Source organism: Empidonax traillii, unplaced genomic scaffold, assembly GCF_003031625.1.
Source record: "Empidonax traillii isolate 1590-97213 ecotype Southwest subspecies unplaced genomic scaffold, ASM303162v1 scaffold121:size1714817, whole genome shotgun sequence".
NCBI classification, from domain to species: domain Eukaryota; kingdom Metazoa; phylum Chordata; class Aves; order Passeriformes; family Tyrannidae; genus Empidonax; species Empidonax traillii.
This window is the reverse complement of record NW_020955314.1, coordinates 1,290,960-1,306,436: the sequence shown is the minus strand read 5'-3', so window position 1 is coordinate 1,306,436 and position 15,477 is coordinate 1,290,960. Positions and strand designations below refer to the sequence as shown.

The 15,477-nt window shown below is 35.5% G+C and overlaps 1 protein-coding gene across 1 annotated transcript; it reads right to left on the bottom strand.

Annotated features, from left to right (window-relative positions):
• Window positions 1-3,012: 3,012 nt before the first annotated feature.
• Window positions 3,013-14,416, bottom strand: LOC114057232 (T-cell receptor-associated transmembrane adapter 1). The gene is made up of 6 exons (XM_027883255.1): window positions 14,305-14,416; window positions 9,049-9,159; window positions 7,429-7,465; window positions 6,186-6,247; window positions 4,856-4,914; window positions 3,013-3,681 (listed from the first exon to the last, which is right to left on the bottom strand). The coding sequence occupies exons 2-6, from the start codon at window positions 9,149-9,151 to the stop codon at window positions 3,418-3,420; spliced, it is 525 nt and encodes a 174-aa protein (XP_027739056.1). The 5' UTR covers window positions 9,152-9,159; window positions 14,305-14,416; the 3' UTR covers window positions 3,013-3,417.
• Between the last annotated feature and the right edge of the window lie 1,061 nt (window positions 14,417-15,477).

Below are 15,477 nucleotides of genomic sequence, written 5' to 3'. Positions count from 1 at the left end.
ATTCAGTGTTATATGCTACTATTTTCGACTGTTTTGCCATAATAATGTTAAAATTCTTCAATGAAATTTTATATATTTTACTGGATTTGATAAAGTTATGTTCTGTATTCTGACACAATTTATATTCTAAATAAAAAATTATTCTGAACAAATACCTGCTTTCAACATTTTTGTTTCAGATATGGGAATTCTGAGGAGCAGTTTGTATATCTACAGCAAATACCTGAGAATGATGTGTTGAGGTCCCACTGGTTTTCATTGCTGTGGCCTTTCTAGGCACGGGGATTGTGCTAGTGGTGTCAGGTCAAGTACTCTCTTTTACCAGCATTGCCCCTTGTCAGCTTTCTGAGCTCCAGAAAAGGGAAAAGTGGGTCTTCTTTGGCTTTATTTTTGGGCACACAGTAGTGTTTTGTGTTATCTTAGCTCTTAAAATCAAAATCCTGTTATCTTAAATACTATTCTTGAATGGGACAAGAAACTAGCTTCATTGAGGTTTTCTCTGCAGAAAGAACTTCTGCACTGTGCATACACATTCTACATTCCCTCATAATTTCGATGTTATGTTTTCTTCAACAACAACAACAAAATATTTTCTTTTAGAAATGCTTTTGGGGCTCATTTTTCTTCCTGTTCAGACGTGAATGCGCTGTAGGAAATACACTTTATGCCCTACCTTCTCCTTGGATTAGTTGAGGCAATTCTTTCCCAGTATTTCTTGATACACCAGCACTGAGAGATTGCATAATGTATTAATGTTCTAAAGTAACTTAGAGGTTAACTGGAATTGGGTTTTGGACATGATCTTACTCTAGATATGAATTCTACCCAGCAACTTTAATGAAGGCTCACCCAGGTAAGAAGGTAAGCTTGTTTATATAACATATGCAGGGTATAAACCTAGACCTAGCAACTCCTTTTCTTATTTTGTTGTAATTAGTTGAAACTTGCTTTATACATTAAGAATTTAAATAGTATCTGATAGTTTATGTAGGTCTTTCTCTAATGGATTGAAGATGGAGCAATCTTTCATTTAAGAATTCAGTAGTCATTTTAAAAAGTATCCCAAAAGTCACTTAAAAAAATTAGGTCATTCAGTTGCTTACTTAAGCAGATGCAGGTTAAAGAGCTGGAGAAATAAAGCTAAATCTGAATGTGGCAACATTAAAAGTGCCTTGGAAGCAGTTGATAAGCCACTAAAGATGATCCTGAAGTAGAGTGTCTTCACACAACAGTCAGTCATTTAATGGAAGCAGTGATTAAATGTGGAGAGGAAGGATTTGTTGGAGAATATTTACAAGAATGTCCTGCTCTGTTAACAAGGTACACTGCAAGGGAAAGCAGCTGATGAAAATTGCCATAAACACAGCTGGACTAAACAATGAAGACTGAGACAGAGGAAACTAGATTTACCTAAATCCCATGAGGTGAACTTACTGCTACAATTACACTCAATGAGACAAGTGTGTACTTTGTTTCTGTTAAAGTGGTGATCAGATTGAAATGGCAGGTTGAATTTAGTTAACTTGTGTAAGTTCTTTAACTTGTGAATTTAGAAGAAGGGCATAATCAAAAGTTGTATCTTACTGATGCATTAAAACACTTTCTGTGAATATTTTGCATATTATTGTTATTCAAACTATTTTGATGTGAGTCTAAGCAAGGATATTTTGAGATTTATTACTTATTTAGTTCCTACTATGGAACAAAATATAACTCCTTCCAGTCTAATCAAATAAGTGACTGCTTCATGCACTGATGTTTAGCTTTAGATATCTGGCTTTGGATTGGTCTTCCTTCTTTACCCCTGTAGGACCTTAGGGCCATCGTTTAATATGGTTCTTCATTAAAGTGTTTTTTTAGATTCTTCAGCAGTATTTGTCTCTGCCTATCCAGTGATAGCTGGGCTAAGACTGTGATAACACAGTTACTTTCATTCCAAGTCTGCCTTGTTTCTGGAATGTAACAGCCAAGCATACTAAGTTGATTTCTGCACACAAAAACAAGTGCTTGCATAAGGTAGGCAGTGACACTGGGGCAGCTTTTGCTGCAGGGCTTGGCCCCTTCCTTTTGGTCTTGCATAGAAATTACAGCTTGTTGTATAAGATCATTAACTATGTAGAAAACTAAATGTTAACCAGGCTGTCAGAGAACTATATCTTTTATATTGATTTTCTTCCTTTATACTGATTTTCTTCTTCATAAATTTGCCTCATGGCTGGATGTGTCCATCCACTTCTGCTTTTAGGTGTGGACTCTCTGTACTTTAGGCCTTTTGTTTGTTTTCAGGACCTGAAACACTTGCAGAGTTCTGTGTGTGCTTGAGAGTTGAAAGCTCCTTGACACTGTGCTCTGTGTGGATTTAAAGGCACTAGTGTCCTCTGTTTTTGAAAAGGAAGAACTGTCTGACAGCTGGAGGTAGGCATATTACATCAACAACATGCCTTGCTGTTTTCTGCTACTTAATGACTCCTAGAATATAAAAAGAGATCCCCAATCCATAAAATTTACCATTTAATGAGTTTAAAGTCTTAAGATGAATGTGCACACAGTAAGTGAATTGTTTGGGGAAATGAAAAGCTCTTTCTGCTTTTGTAAAATAGCAAGGATGGCAATGTAAAACCCAATAGGAATGTAAACATAACGTACAATATTAGAAGGAAGAAATCCTTAACAGGAGATTTATTGTTACAGGTAATTTGTTAATATGTTTGTGAACTCTTGAAAAAGGTTGGATACAATATTGCATTTAGTAGAGGAGTTGATATTTGAGACTAGCTATGGTATTGCTAAAGGAAACTGAAGATATATAAAGATACTGTTAAATCTTGTGAGATGTACAATTTCTTCTTTAAACAAGCTGTTTAATTATTCTCCAGTTATCTTTAGTTAGATTGCATTATTACCATAAACCAGTCACAGCAGGAAAGTACACAGTGTGGAACAGCAGGTCAGTTTTTAACTGGTAAAACAACTAAATCATCAAGTGTGCAAGTATGAAAAAAATTTCTTTTGAAAATATTGATAAAACCTATACAGAAGAGTTGTCCTCTGCTAGAACTCTACAGACAATCAGTGGGTCCTTTGGGACTGTTTGAAAGCTGATGGTTGTTTAAAACACAGGATTAATTTTTACTGGGATCAATGCCCCGTGAATGCTGAAATACCAGATTCCAAAATTCTCTCTCTCTTTCAAATTGTCCTCAGAAGGCAGATCCTTCAAAGTGGCAGTCTGGACATATATTTATTTCTTGCTCAGTCCTTAAATATGCCTGGAAGACACTTTGGAACACTTACCCATTTTAAATCATTGTTTGGTGTGACAGTTTGACAGGATATTATCTCTAGTCCTTCACTGTTGCTCCAGAATGAAAAAGGAGATCTCACTTTATGATTACATTGTTGTTTCAGGAAGCCACTTCAGATGTTCTCTCCTTTTGCTGAATGAATCAAGCCCATTAATCTGATGGGATCATCATGAATGGCTTCTACTTTTGCTGTGTTTTCAGCAGCCAGCTGCTCACTGTTGAGGTAAATGCTCACTTCAGAAGCCCTCATGGCAGGGTTAGATGATCTTTTTTCCTCTTCCTCTAAAGAAGGATCTTTCTTTCTCCTTGGTTTTCTGCGTTTTCCCTTGACACTGTGATCAAGCGAGGCATAACACATCTGACTGGCAGACTCCACCTGAAGGGAAATTCACTTTTAACATTCAGTAGTTACCCTTGTTTTAAAATTATATGTGAGTATGTCTACACTGTAATCATAATAGTAGTGGCTGAAGGATGCCCAAACTGTAAAACTGTAAAAACAAAGCCATTAAAACAGCCATTAAGCTGTAAAACAAGCCATTAAAAGTACAAACATTTGCCTAGAAACATTTACCTATGGTAAATGGCCCACAGTGGCAATAAGGAAAAATTCTCCAAGGTATCATTGGAAAGATTCTTTTTGGGAAGAAAGGTAGGTTATGAAATCAGTCCAAATTCTTTGGGATGCAAGATATGATTTGATCTGTGTTTCTTCTCACTTTTGTTTAGTTAGAATCCAGTTGTTAGCGATATTATTCACATGCTTTATCTCTGCAGAATACCAAAGGTGGATGATTCTCATCCATATATCTGATCTCATTTCCAGTGCAAAATGTATGCCTTTTGTATCTTTCCCCTGCTTCTCCATTTTTCAAACCAAACTGTCAATGACTATAGACATTGGAATTTTCATAGATTATTCTGTTTTCATGAAGTTAATAAAAACAAATGTCTAGATTATAAAAGATAGTTTTACCCGCTGGAAATATCCTGAGAGAGAGGCTGGAAATTGATCCTAGTGAAATACATGGAACTTAGGAAATTGATGCTGGGAATGCTTCAATTACAGGCAAATTTCAGTTGAAGTTTGCATGCTCTTAGGTATCTCAACAAAATACAAATCAATAGAAAACAGTTGTTTTCCATTTTCACTTGTTAAGGCACATAGATTTTGTGCTGGACAGGAGAGAGCCACTCAAATTCATGAGTATCATGTGATACAGCTTGCGTTTCCTCTTTGATATCACAAATAGATCAAATTAATTATTTACCTAAGCCACGGCAGTAGATTTAATTCAGTCTGATCTGCATGCCTGTGGCAGAGCTTTATCATGCCATAGGTGTGCACTTGAGCTGCCTATAATTTTCTTGCTTCCTCATTAATAACTCAGATTGAACAGTCAAGTCTGTGCTGAAATACCTTGGTGAAATGAGATAATAATGCATGGTAATTTTTGTGATAGTGTTAAGATTTTTGTAATAGGATAAACACAGGAACTCTGAGACAGACCACATCTAATTCAGAAATCCAACATCAAAATTAAAGATACCTGTAGCTGGTTAACTGGCCTTTGAGGTTGGGACTTCATCTGCTCATAACAACATTCTTCTGTAACTTATCAAAGTAGAAAAACGTTTTAGTTATTAAGTTATATTACTGAGTCTTAAAAGATCAGATCAACAGATCCTCTGTATTACAGAACTCACCTCCCCCAGTTTTCTTTGGTAGAAGTTTGTTTTGTTTTGAAATCACACACAGATCACTCCCTCTGTGTATAGAGAGGCAAATAGCTAAGAAATTCAGACACACATAACTGTGGAAATGAAAAACATTTTCTGTTCATGGGTGGGAGTTTTCTCATTATTCACTAAGTGGGCATAATTTTAGAGTGCTAGGAGGACTTCTTGCAATTTAAGGGTAACCACATATTGATGTATTTTTCAGTATAGGCAGCCTTTGGCTGAGAAAGCAGCTGGTGATTAAATTCTATTCCTAAATTTACTTCCAGTGTTCAGTAAATTTGGTGCAAATTATATTCTTATTTCCTATCTCATTTTAGCCGTCAGTAAAGCAGATTCCTTCCTAAATTTTTCAGACTTTTACAACGTCAATCCATTTGAGTGTTGACTTAGATAAATTTATGCAAACCATCCATGAACACTTTGGGTTTAGTTTTTTAACTTTTTTTCCCTGCAGCTCAGGGAACTTTAGTTTTGCTTAACCCCAAATAAGGCTTGCAAAAAACTTATATTCATATTACTTCAATATTGCTTTAACACCATAAGCTCTTCAAGAGATGTAGTCTCAGCGTATCTAGCTCTAGCTGCAGTTATGTGATATTACTGCCTTTATTGTGGTATCTCTGCCAAGGATTATCAACTTCAGCCCAGTAAAGCAAAGCAGAGCTCCCTGCCTACCACTCAGGTGCTGGTCTTCAGCATATTTGTCAGTGTTGCTGATGATCTTTGGATAGCTACAGCAGAGAACTAGTGTGTGCTTCTTTCTGCCTGCTTCTGTGGGAGCACTGACCCTGAACCATGAGTAATATGTGGTTTATATTGCTTTAACATGCATGGATCAAGCTGTTATTTCAATTGGTGCAGCTTTACATATACACAAGCTCTTTGTTTTGAGATAGGACCATTTGGACCATAAAAAATTAAATTCAGTATGAGATCTTGTCTTAGAAATAATAGTGTATTATGATGGCTTGCATTTCTATCCCAAGTAGGTGGTAATACTTTTAATTATATTAATGCTTGAAAAGATGTAGATTCTCAAGCCTGGCATTTGACAAATCCAAACATGTTGATCAGTCAGTTTTTAATCATATATTTATTAGTCACTGAATAGACACCTGTTCCTAAAACAAATCTTACCTAAAGTATCTTGATTGAGGTTGCCATAAACTGGGTCATCTTCTGTGGGATAGTCATCGTAGCTACAAGGGGAATGGAAAAATACTTTTAATTCACAGAATATGCTTTATTTAGGACCCCACTGTTCTGCTCTAATAAACATTTAATGCACACATACCAGTATCCAGATTGTATATATATATACATAAATGTATATATATATATCCATAGCAGATTGTATGTGATACAATAAACAAGACCAAAAATAGTGGAGAGGGCAGACATGGCAATGATGTGAATATTCTGAAGAGAGATTTGTTATCTACCAATAACTGAACTCTTCTTTCCTGTAGCTTAGTTAAGTATAAAGCTTATCTCAGCACTACCAAACTCCTGTTCGATGTAGAATTATTAACGATCACCGAAAGGAACCCGGTTCATGTCCTCTGAGACCACTCTGCAAGACAAACTAAAGCACTGCACGTGTCTTTTGGGATGATGTTCCTAAAAGGTCCACACTCTTGTGTCGACACAAACAGAAGAGCAAAGCACAGTTCACCTTTGGATTTTTAATGGTATGCTGTGTTTTATCACCTGGTGTTACTTGAAAATGTTTCTAAGTGTGTTTGTAGAGTGGGAATTGTTAGTGGGAAGCACTTCTTTCTATTGCATCCCTATACTGTGTCTCATCAAGGAAATGAAGCCACGCAATCTAACGCCAGTTCTTCAGTGGTATTTTTCAGCTAAACAGGCAGTAATAGAGACTTCACAACTTCTGTTTCATTGCTTTGGGGCATCGTTTGTAAAGGTTGTTTTTGAAATGTAAATACTAATTAATAATATAAAATATAAAATATTATAAAATATTTACATAAATAATTTATTGTTCCAGACACATTAACTATCAGGCTATAATTTGTCATTGTTTTCTGAGAGTTCTTTTAAATTATTATAGAATTCTGAGGTTAAGTATATAGAAAATGCTGGTTTAGTTCAGTATCTTGCACTCCCTTCAACAGATAATAGAATTAGTGTGCAATTATTTCACTCTTAATAAAATGAATGCAGGATGTATCTCCCACATGAATTTTTTTCTGGTTTTCTTTGGAAAAATTCTTTTTTCCCACAGCCATTCTCTCCAACATTTCCAGGCAGACTACAAGAGATACTGAATTTTCATCTATGTCATCCCTCCAAAGCCATATGTCATTATTTATTGCTTATTTCACCCTTGGAAGAAAAAAGATTGTTTTATCCAACTTACCTTGGATTGTTCTCTTCATAGTCTTTATGCATTTTATCTGGAAAATTTGTTAAAAAAAAAAAAAGTGAAAATGAAACATACTATTTTATAACACTTCAGAGAATTGTCTCAACGGACATGCTTTTGATTTCAGTTTCGAGAATACAATTGAAAGTTTTTGCTCTTCAGTCATCCCTCTACTTTTCTCAAATACTTTTGTCTAATACAAGAAATGTTTGTGTTAACACTCTGTGCTATGGCTGCAAAGCCTACATTAGGTTACAATATCCCAAAAATGTATTGTAACACGTGTAATCCATTCCTTTTTTCCTCCACCTTCCACTTCTACCTCATCTCTTTCTCTGACTAGGCAGGTGCATCATGTGCTTATATGACAAGTGAAGGTGTTTTTATTTTACTAGTTCTGTAGCTTGTATCTCTGAAAGATGAAGAAACTGAAGCAGAGAGGCAATGGCTACAAAGACATTTATTGCTAGAGCTTGATGCATAACTCAGAAATGCCTGACTTTCCATCCTCTGCTCCAGGACTCTAGAGTTTACCATGGTAAGTTCTGATTCCATGAGCAGTGCAGCATCAGCCATTCCTAAACCTTGGTCAAGGTTAGTTTTGTAAATGACTGTGATTTTTAGCTCATGGAAATATCTGGAAATATCTGCCTAGTGGCCCTAAAATACAAAATAAACCTAAAGAGACCAACCCGCACCCATCTCCCTACCCATCCAAAAATGCTCCAGCAGCTCTTTTAATATCCTGGTTCTCTTACACCTGAATTCAGTTTATAAACACAGGCCTGCTGTTTATGTGGATTATACATGTATATTTAGTGTGGTTGAAGACACCAATGTTTGCCTGCCCACCCATACATGTATAGCACAGGTGCAGTTTCCCCTCTGCTAAGGGAATGGTGAGGATTGTACAACTTCCTGGCAATTAAACTGTATGCATAAGAGAGGTTCCACTGGCGTAATTAATTCTGTCAAAAAAGTCATAGATAATTTCAACCAAAACCAGAGTATGACTGTAGTCACCTTCTAACATAAACAAATTAGTTTCTTATTGTGAGTGGCACATTGGTTTAAGAGTTCCATTAGAATCTCATGATGAAAAGCAATTAGAATGTTTTTTCCAAAATACACAGATTTAAGCATAAACTGTATATGAAACCAGAAATTCTAATGACCGTTCAAGAATTTGGGGAGAAGCTACTTCAAATAATTTTTAAATTGAGGTATAAATAATAACTAATTATATGAAAAGTACACTTTTTTTAAAAAAAAAAAAGAAAATTACAGATATAAAAAATATACTTTAAAAATAAAGATTTAGTCAGAACTAAATTCTTTATCTTGTATATATTCTATTGGTTTGTCTTCAGAAAATGGGTTTGAGTGGCTGTTTCTAGTAGTGGATTGGGCAGTTAACAATCATTCTGTAATTCTACCTGACTCTCCTAAAAATTCTTAAAAGTTGCATGCTCTCTGCTAGAATCATTCTTGCTAAAGGATAACTTTTCAAATGAATCAATTCGTTGCCTTGAAATCTCTGAGCAGTGATGGCTTTCTCTACAGACAATTTAAATATTAAAACTCCATTCTTTACAAAGAGATGACGTTTCTTACCTCTCTTTTTTTTCAAATACTGTGAAATGTTCAGTGTCAATGAAACAATAAGAGCCAAACTCAGGAAGGCCAAAACTCCCCAGACAGAAAAGTGGCAGCCCATTTCTGTAACTGAAGGAAAATAATTTTGTCATTTGTGTTGTTTAATAGTTTCACCGTATTCTTTGGGCTTGGTTGATTTTTGCTTTCTGTAATTGAAGCTGCTTTTTTGTTTACTCTGTGACAGCCGTTGCTATACAAGCTACATAATTAATATCAAAACCAGATGCTAAATAATAAGAAAGCAAGATCAGTAAACTGTTAGTGGAACTATTGTTTCATAGGAATTCTGCCAAAGGTTGGGCTATTAGTTTGCCTGTAAGATACAGTAAAAATCAGAAATTAATAAAAAAAAAAGTCTTTTTACTGAATGGCTTTGAAATTAATTCTGTAATTGTCTTTAACTTACTTTTTGCAGTAAATTTTTGTCTAAATTCTAGAGTTCATGAATGTAGTTCTGAATTCAGTCAAAACAAATTCATCGGAAATATCTCTGAAAACCAGCTAAGACCAAAAGGTTTTAACAATTCCTGAAGAAAAATATGAAAGGTTGATTGTTTTCTTGCTATTAGAAACACTTACTTGTACTCATTTTTGTGCTTGAGAAAGCAGAAGTGGTGATAAAGGACAGTAGCTGGGAATCAGTGAACCCCCCAGAACTTCTGCAGAGAAAAGCCCAGACAGCTCCTGGAAAATCACCTGGTGAATGGTGAGTCAATTTAATTGAAGAAAGTTTCCTTTTGCACTGAATTTGCCTCTCCTTGGAGTCCTGTTATAAGCACAGGGAAGAACCCCCATGCCTATTTTGTCATTTAAATAATCTATTTTGTCATGTAATTAATTCTTCGATCAATCTAGCTCATACAAATTTTCCATCACAAACCATGCTGAAGAAAATAGCTTATTTGTGACAGTCTAATGGCCAAAATTATCAACATTGCTGCAAATGGCTAATGAAACCCTCCTTGACAGAGGAAACACTGAGCTGAATACATGAGTGAAAGGAGCTTGCAGTTAGTCTTCACTTTCCCCCTGAGGCATGTTTCACGTCCTACTAGATTTGGAGTGTTTGAAAATAAAACCTGGTACCCAAAACTAATGACATCCTCTAATACTGCATAAAGAAGTCTAGCTGTGGCAGAGCAGTCAAAGGGAGGGATTGGATGATACTGATCCTTAAATCACTCCGTTGTTTTGGACGTACCTGAATTCCCTCAGGAGGCTGACATTTTGTTTGCTTCTTGAAGGAAAGCTGAGGCAAAGGAGTACAGGAATACACATTTCCATGTTGCTGGCCAGGGATGGGTGGCAATGCATTTGCTCCTGCTGAGGACACAAAGCTTTGTTCCTTGGCTGACCAGCTCCAGCTCATCTTAAGAACTTCTCCTTACAGGTTTGGTTCCCTCACTATGCTGTTGCAAAAGCTATTTTAGGTTTTAGGTTTTCCAAGCCCCAGATGTTTTTATGATGATGAAACAAGATAAACCTTGGTAGTAAAAAGTCACAAATCACATGGGCTTCTAGGATGCAGGTGTCAGAATTCTCTTTTAAAAGGAGCAAAACAGAGCAAATAAGCTGTGACTTTCTGACGGACTTGTAACTAGTTTTTCCACATGGTACTTCCAGTGGCCATTTATCCTTCCTTTTAAAATAAACATCCAGTTTCCATTCCTTTCTTTTCTCCCACTCAAGATCTCCCAAAGGCACTTTAGGGCTCTCTATCACTGCAATACTACTTTTCATGTTGAGAGGCACTTTTTTGCAATGAGATATTCATGAGGAGAGACACCACCTCCATGAAGCAGCTATATATTTTTCCGGTTTTTCAGAGAAGGAATTAAAGAAAGGGAAATCCTTCACTGAGAAGATGTTATGAAGATATGTCAAGAATCACCGTTGTTTGGAACCTGGTTATTCTAAAGTTAGTCACTCAACATTTGTATCTGATGTGCAAAGGTGCTAGTCCAAAACTACAAGTCTGTCAAAGGCAAAAAATTTCAAGTCTCAGTGTTGTGCCTAAGTAATCATTCATCCTTCGTTCTTCTCCTGTCTTTTTCTTTTCTGATGTAATTGTTTTCCATTTTTATCGTGTTCATTTTGTATTTCTGTTCTTACAAACTCTTTTACCAGGGAGCAGAAGCAGTGAGAAGGGAAGCACGTGTAAGTGTGATAGAAGCCACAAGCCTGTGATTCATTAGAATAAAAAGAGTGAGCAGATACGTGAAGTACAGTTCCAATCTAAGGTTGTTCCTTTGACTTGATATGCAATGCTGTAATTTATCTTTCTTATTCAGGAGTCCTATTTTCCCCTGATGTTTCCAGGGTAGAAGGAGAACTCTTAGTTTCAATTTGGATGTATTTTGATTTTTTGATGACAACTATTATATTCCTGTTTGAGCTTCTGATTTAAATTGGAATTATTATCTGAAAAATAGTAAAGGTTGGAAAAAATTGTTTCTCTTTTCATTTTCCAAGTTTAACTTTACAGTATTTGAGGAATCCCACTTCTCTAGAACTTTAAAAACATTCTAATAAAATATATCAACATTTTAAATCTCACAATCTATAGTTCTTTCTTAAGCATGACTTAGAAAAATTGGTGTGGGGAGACTAAGAAAACAACATTTAAATTTCTTCCCCGATGAACACAGCTTAGTTTATTTTAAAATTTATTTTCCACACCTCTGAGTTAGACATCTGCTTCTGTTGCAGTAAAATGTATACAAACATATGTGTGAATTCAATATCTTATTTTTTCTAACTTTTTCTCTTTTCAATACAAACTATTTGGTTCTCAGATAAGACTACTTATATTGTGGAAACAACAGCAGTGTTAATTTACCCTATAAAAACATAGTAAAGACCTTGATCAGAGACATAAGGTGTGGTTCTGAGCATTTTATGGCTGTCTAATATCAGTTTCAAGTTAATCTTACTATCCAGATATAAAATATGAGAAATTTTTAGTTTATATCTTCACTTTACAGATATACAACTGCCAGGTCTTTCCCAGGTGTTCTTGTTCTTCTAGTTGTTGCCAATATGCTAGTTATTTACATTTATAACTGAATTATTTAAATAGCAACTACTTTGACAGCAGCAGCAGTAGAAGGAAAGCTGAATAACTGTGAAGGACAATTTGCCTCCACAGACAACTACACTGCTGTCCCTATATGTATAACAGCAGACACAACCTGTCACAGTTAACTAGTTGTGCTAAAGATGACAGTAAGATAAGGAGACTGTAGATGGTGAGTGAGAAATAAGCAGAAAGAGAAGTCTATTAGACTAATTACATTCCATTCTGAAAATAGTGTCTTTTATTTATTCTATTCTGAAAATAGTATTTCTGTTCTATACTCTAATTTTAATTCCCTTTCATGTAATTTATTCTCAGATGTAGCAGAAGCAGATTGTTATTTTTTGCATAGTATATAATTATTCCAAAGAACTCATGACACTGTGTTCAGGGGCTTTCTCACTCAAGCCAACACTTAGAATATTTTTAAAAATTTTGTTATCTGCAGAAAAAAAGTCATATAGAAAAATTACTCCTTCAGGAATAGTACATTATGACTTTAACAGGATAAGCTCAAACCCCATCAGGGTTTTCTGTGATAATCTGTGATGATAAAAGCTAAGATTTCAGTACAAGAAATAATATTAAAGCTATTTTTAAAGTATTGTGCTGCTCTGTGAAAGAAATAAGATCATATAGCCAAAAGTTTTATAAGAGAAACAACAATTCTTGTTCCATTGTTAGAAGAATTTGGAATGTGTGAGTGGGGAAGTATTATATTTAATCATTATAAAATGACAGTATTTGGAAAAATTAATATCGGAATCTTTCTAGTGTTAATGATATACTCCTATGCTGTTGTTCTTCCATTTCTATTTGGAAAGCAGGTTAAACTTGGAGTCCCATCCAAATAGAACATCTACTGTAGGCAATTTACTTCATTTGAATGAAGTTTTTACTTTTCTGACTTTAGGGATGGGGTTACTTACCTCCACTTAGTACATTTTACATTGCTATAAACTGAAGGTACCATATTGACATCACAAAATATGAAAGAGCAAAAGACTTTCTGAATACATAGTTAATATGGCTTTTTCTCTCTTTTAAATCTGTTGACAATTTTCTCCACCAACAGAGACAAGACATGGGAATAAATAGAGTGTTGGTTATCTATTCTTTGGTTTTCTCTTTGCAGGGTTCATTATACTGTAACTGGAGGGATGCGAGGGGGGAGAAGGAAACAAAAAACCCTTAGCAAATAAACAAAAGCCTCCAAAACGTTCAAATCTTTCTTGGATGAGTTTCTGCAATTCAATTTAATGCAACTCAAAGGAGTGGACATAATCAGGTACTTACCTTTGAGGAAAGGGGCCAGATTTAACGATTCATGTTACATGTTTGTCCTCTTAACAACAGAGGAATAGGTAGCAGGAGTACTAAGTTTCATTCTTTCTTGTTCTAATGTATTTTGTTTAGAGAACCCATCACAGAGGATAACATGAGGATAGCATACTTCTACCAGATTTTTATACTGAAAAGCAATATGAGGTGAGAAATAGAGATACCATCCAGCTGGACATGCCGTCTATGGTATCAACTCATCATTCCTTAGAAGCAGATTAATTGCTACCAGATTTAGGATGGTGATCTGGAGCCCAAAATGGTTTGTTTCCTGTTGGTTTTGTCTGCAAATTTGTCAGAGATGAGATAAAATTGTCTTTCCTCCTCCCTTCTAATTAAATGTTGATATAAATAATATTTTGTACTAATGACCCTTAGAAAAAGAAACCCATTAAGAGACTGATGAATGTTAAATTAGCATTAAAGATGCTTCCACCTGTATGAGCTTTTAATACAGGATTAATTCTCTGGAAAAGATTCCTTAAACTGCAATTAATTAGTGCACAACTAATTGCTTTGTAAAATATCAGCTTCATACCTCAGAAGGGAAACGGTGCATTGTAAAATAAGAAGGCCCCCAGCACAGTAAGTACTTTCAGCAAAAACTAATGCCAATGCCTAGTCTTCATTAACAAGCCTTAATTAATGATGGTTTAAGAAGTTATTAATAATTCTAATTTAAAACCCTGATCAACCCTCTTGGAAGACTGGTAATCTGCCACAGTGGTTTTTTGTAATCTGCCATAGGTTTTACTGCTCCTTTGTTCACCATTTTAAAACTGAAAGATAGGGCCTACCTGTTTTTGTTGGTTCTGGGAACACTCCCCGCCCCTTTGTCCAGCAGGAAATCAAGTTGTGTTCACAGACCTTGGATGCTCTTTTGTTTTGGACCTGGCAGCATGGATCTGCCTCTAGAGTTGCCGTCAACCTTAAAGGCCTCCAGTCTTTTTTTTCACCTGCTTTGTTACAAACAGGAAATGTGGTTTGGGCTTTTGCAAGCTCACTGGCAAACTCACAGTCTCCTTCAGTGTTTGTCTCTAAAAGAGAATTAAAATATTTATGTGTGCACTTGTATTTATTACCCTCCTGTCTTGCCACAGAAGAACATGAACAGCACTATTAGTTCCATTTATGTGATACAAACTTACTTTTGTAATATTCATATGAGACCCATATTTTAAGTCTTCCCCGTTTTGATGTTGTGTTGAACTCAACACAACGTACCTCCTAAATACCTCTTAAACTAAAACCTCTGAAATTTAAATACCTCTTAAACTAAGTTACAGAAATGTTTTACCTAATAGTAATAGTATCTCGTGAGGATTCTGAACCAACTCTGAAAATGCACTGCCGAGAGCCTACAGTTTCGCTAAGATAGGAATCAGAGGCACGATGAAGAAATTATAACATTGCATGCTCTTGAAGGTCAAGTTTGAATAACATAGTATGGTACCTCCATTTTTTAAATTCTAATAATCTGGGCCCACGGTCCAGTTCCGTTCTGAAAAGAAAGGATAAGTCAGCGTGTGGCTTACTGTGTGTATTTATCTTTAAGATTTAATGAAATGTCTGTGTTTAGGTAGAGGAGCCATTTTATTCTCAGAACTGGAGTAGCTTCTTTCAGAGGAAGCTTGCGCTCTGAGCACTGCCAGAGAAACTTTCTGCTAACTTCTGAGGGTTTAGAGTTAGCTTGTTTCTTTGGTTTTTCTTCAGAGCAAATGGTTTTATTTCCAATTATGCATAATGCACAAGTAGGAAGGGTTTCTTAAGAAAAAAAAAGTGAATCACATGACCGTGTTTGTCTTTTTGGAATATGTACATTGAAATAGTCCTCAGTGTAGTCTAAGGGACAATGTAAAACTGTTCTTCAGGAAAGGCTCTCATGTGAGAAAATGTCCTGTGCCATATATGTTTACTTGGGATGCTATTACTTCGGAAAATTATTTTATTTTAACTGCCTTAGATCAGTG

Bases quoted from the DNA above. Each gene is read 5' to 3' on its own strand.
- LOC114057232 (XM_027883255.1), bottom strand. From the start codon at position 9,151: ATGGGCTGCCACTTTTCTGTCTGGGGAGTTTTGGCCTTCCTGAGTTTG. The intron at 6,248-7,428 runs GTAAGTTGGATA...TTCCCCTTGTAG, and splicing joins TATGAAGAGAACAATCCAAG to CTACGATGACTATCCCACAG. The intron at 4,915-6,185 runs GTAAGATTTGTT...GATAAGTTACAG, and splicing joins CCTCAATCAAGATACTTTAG to AAGAATGTTGTTATGAGCAG.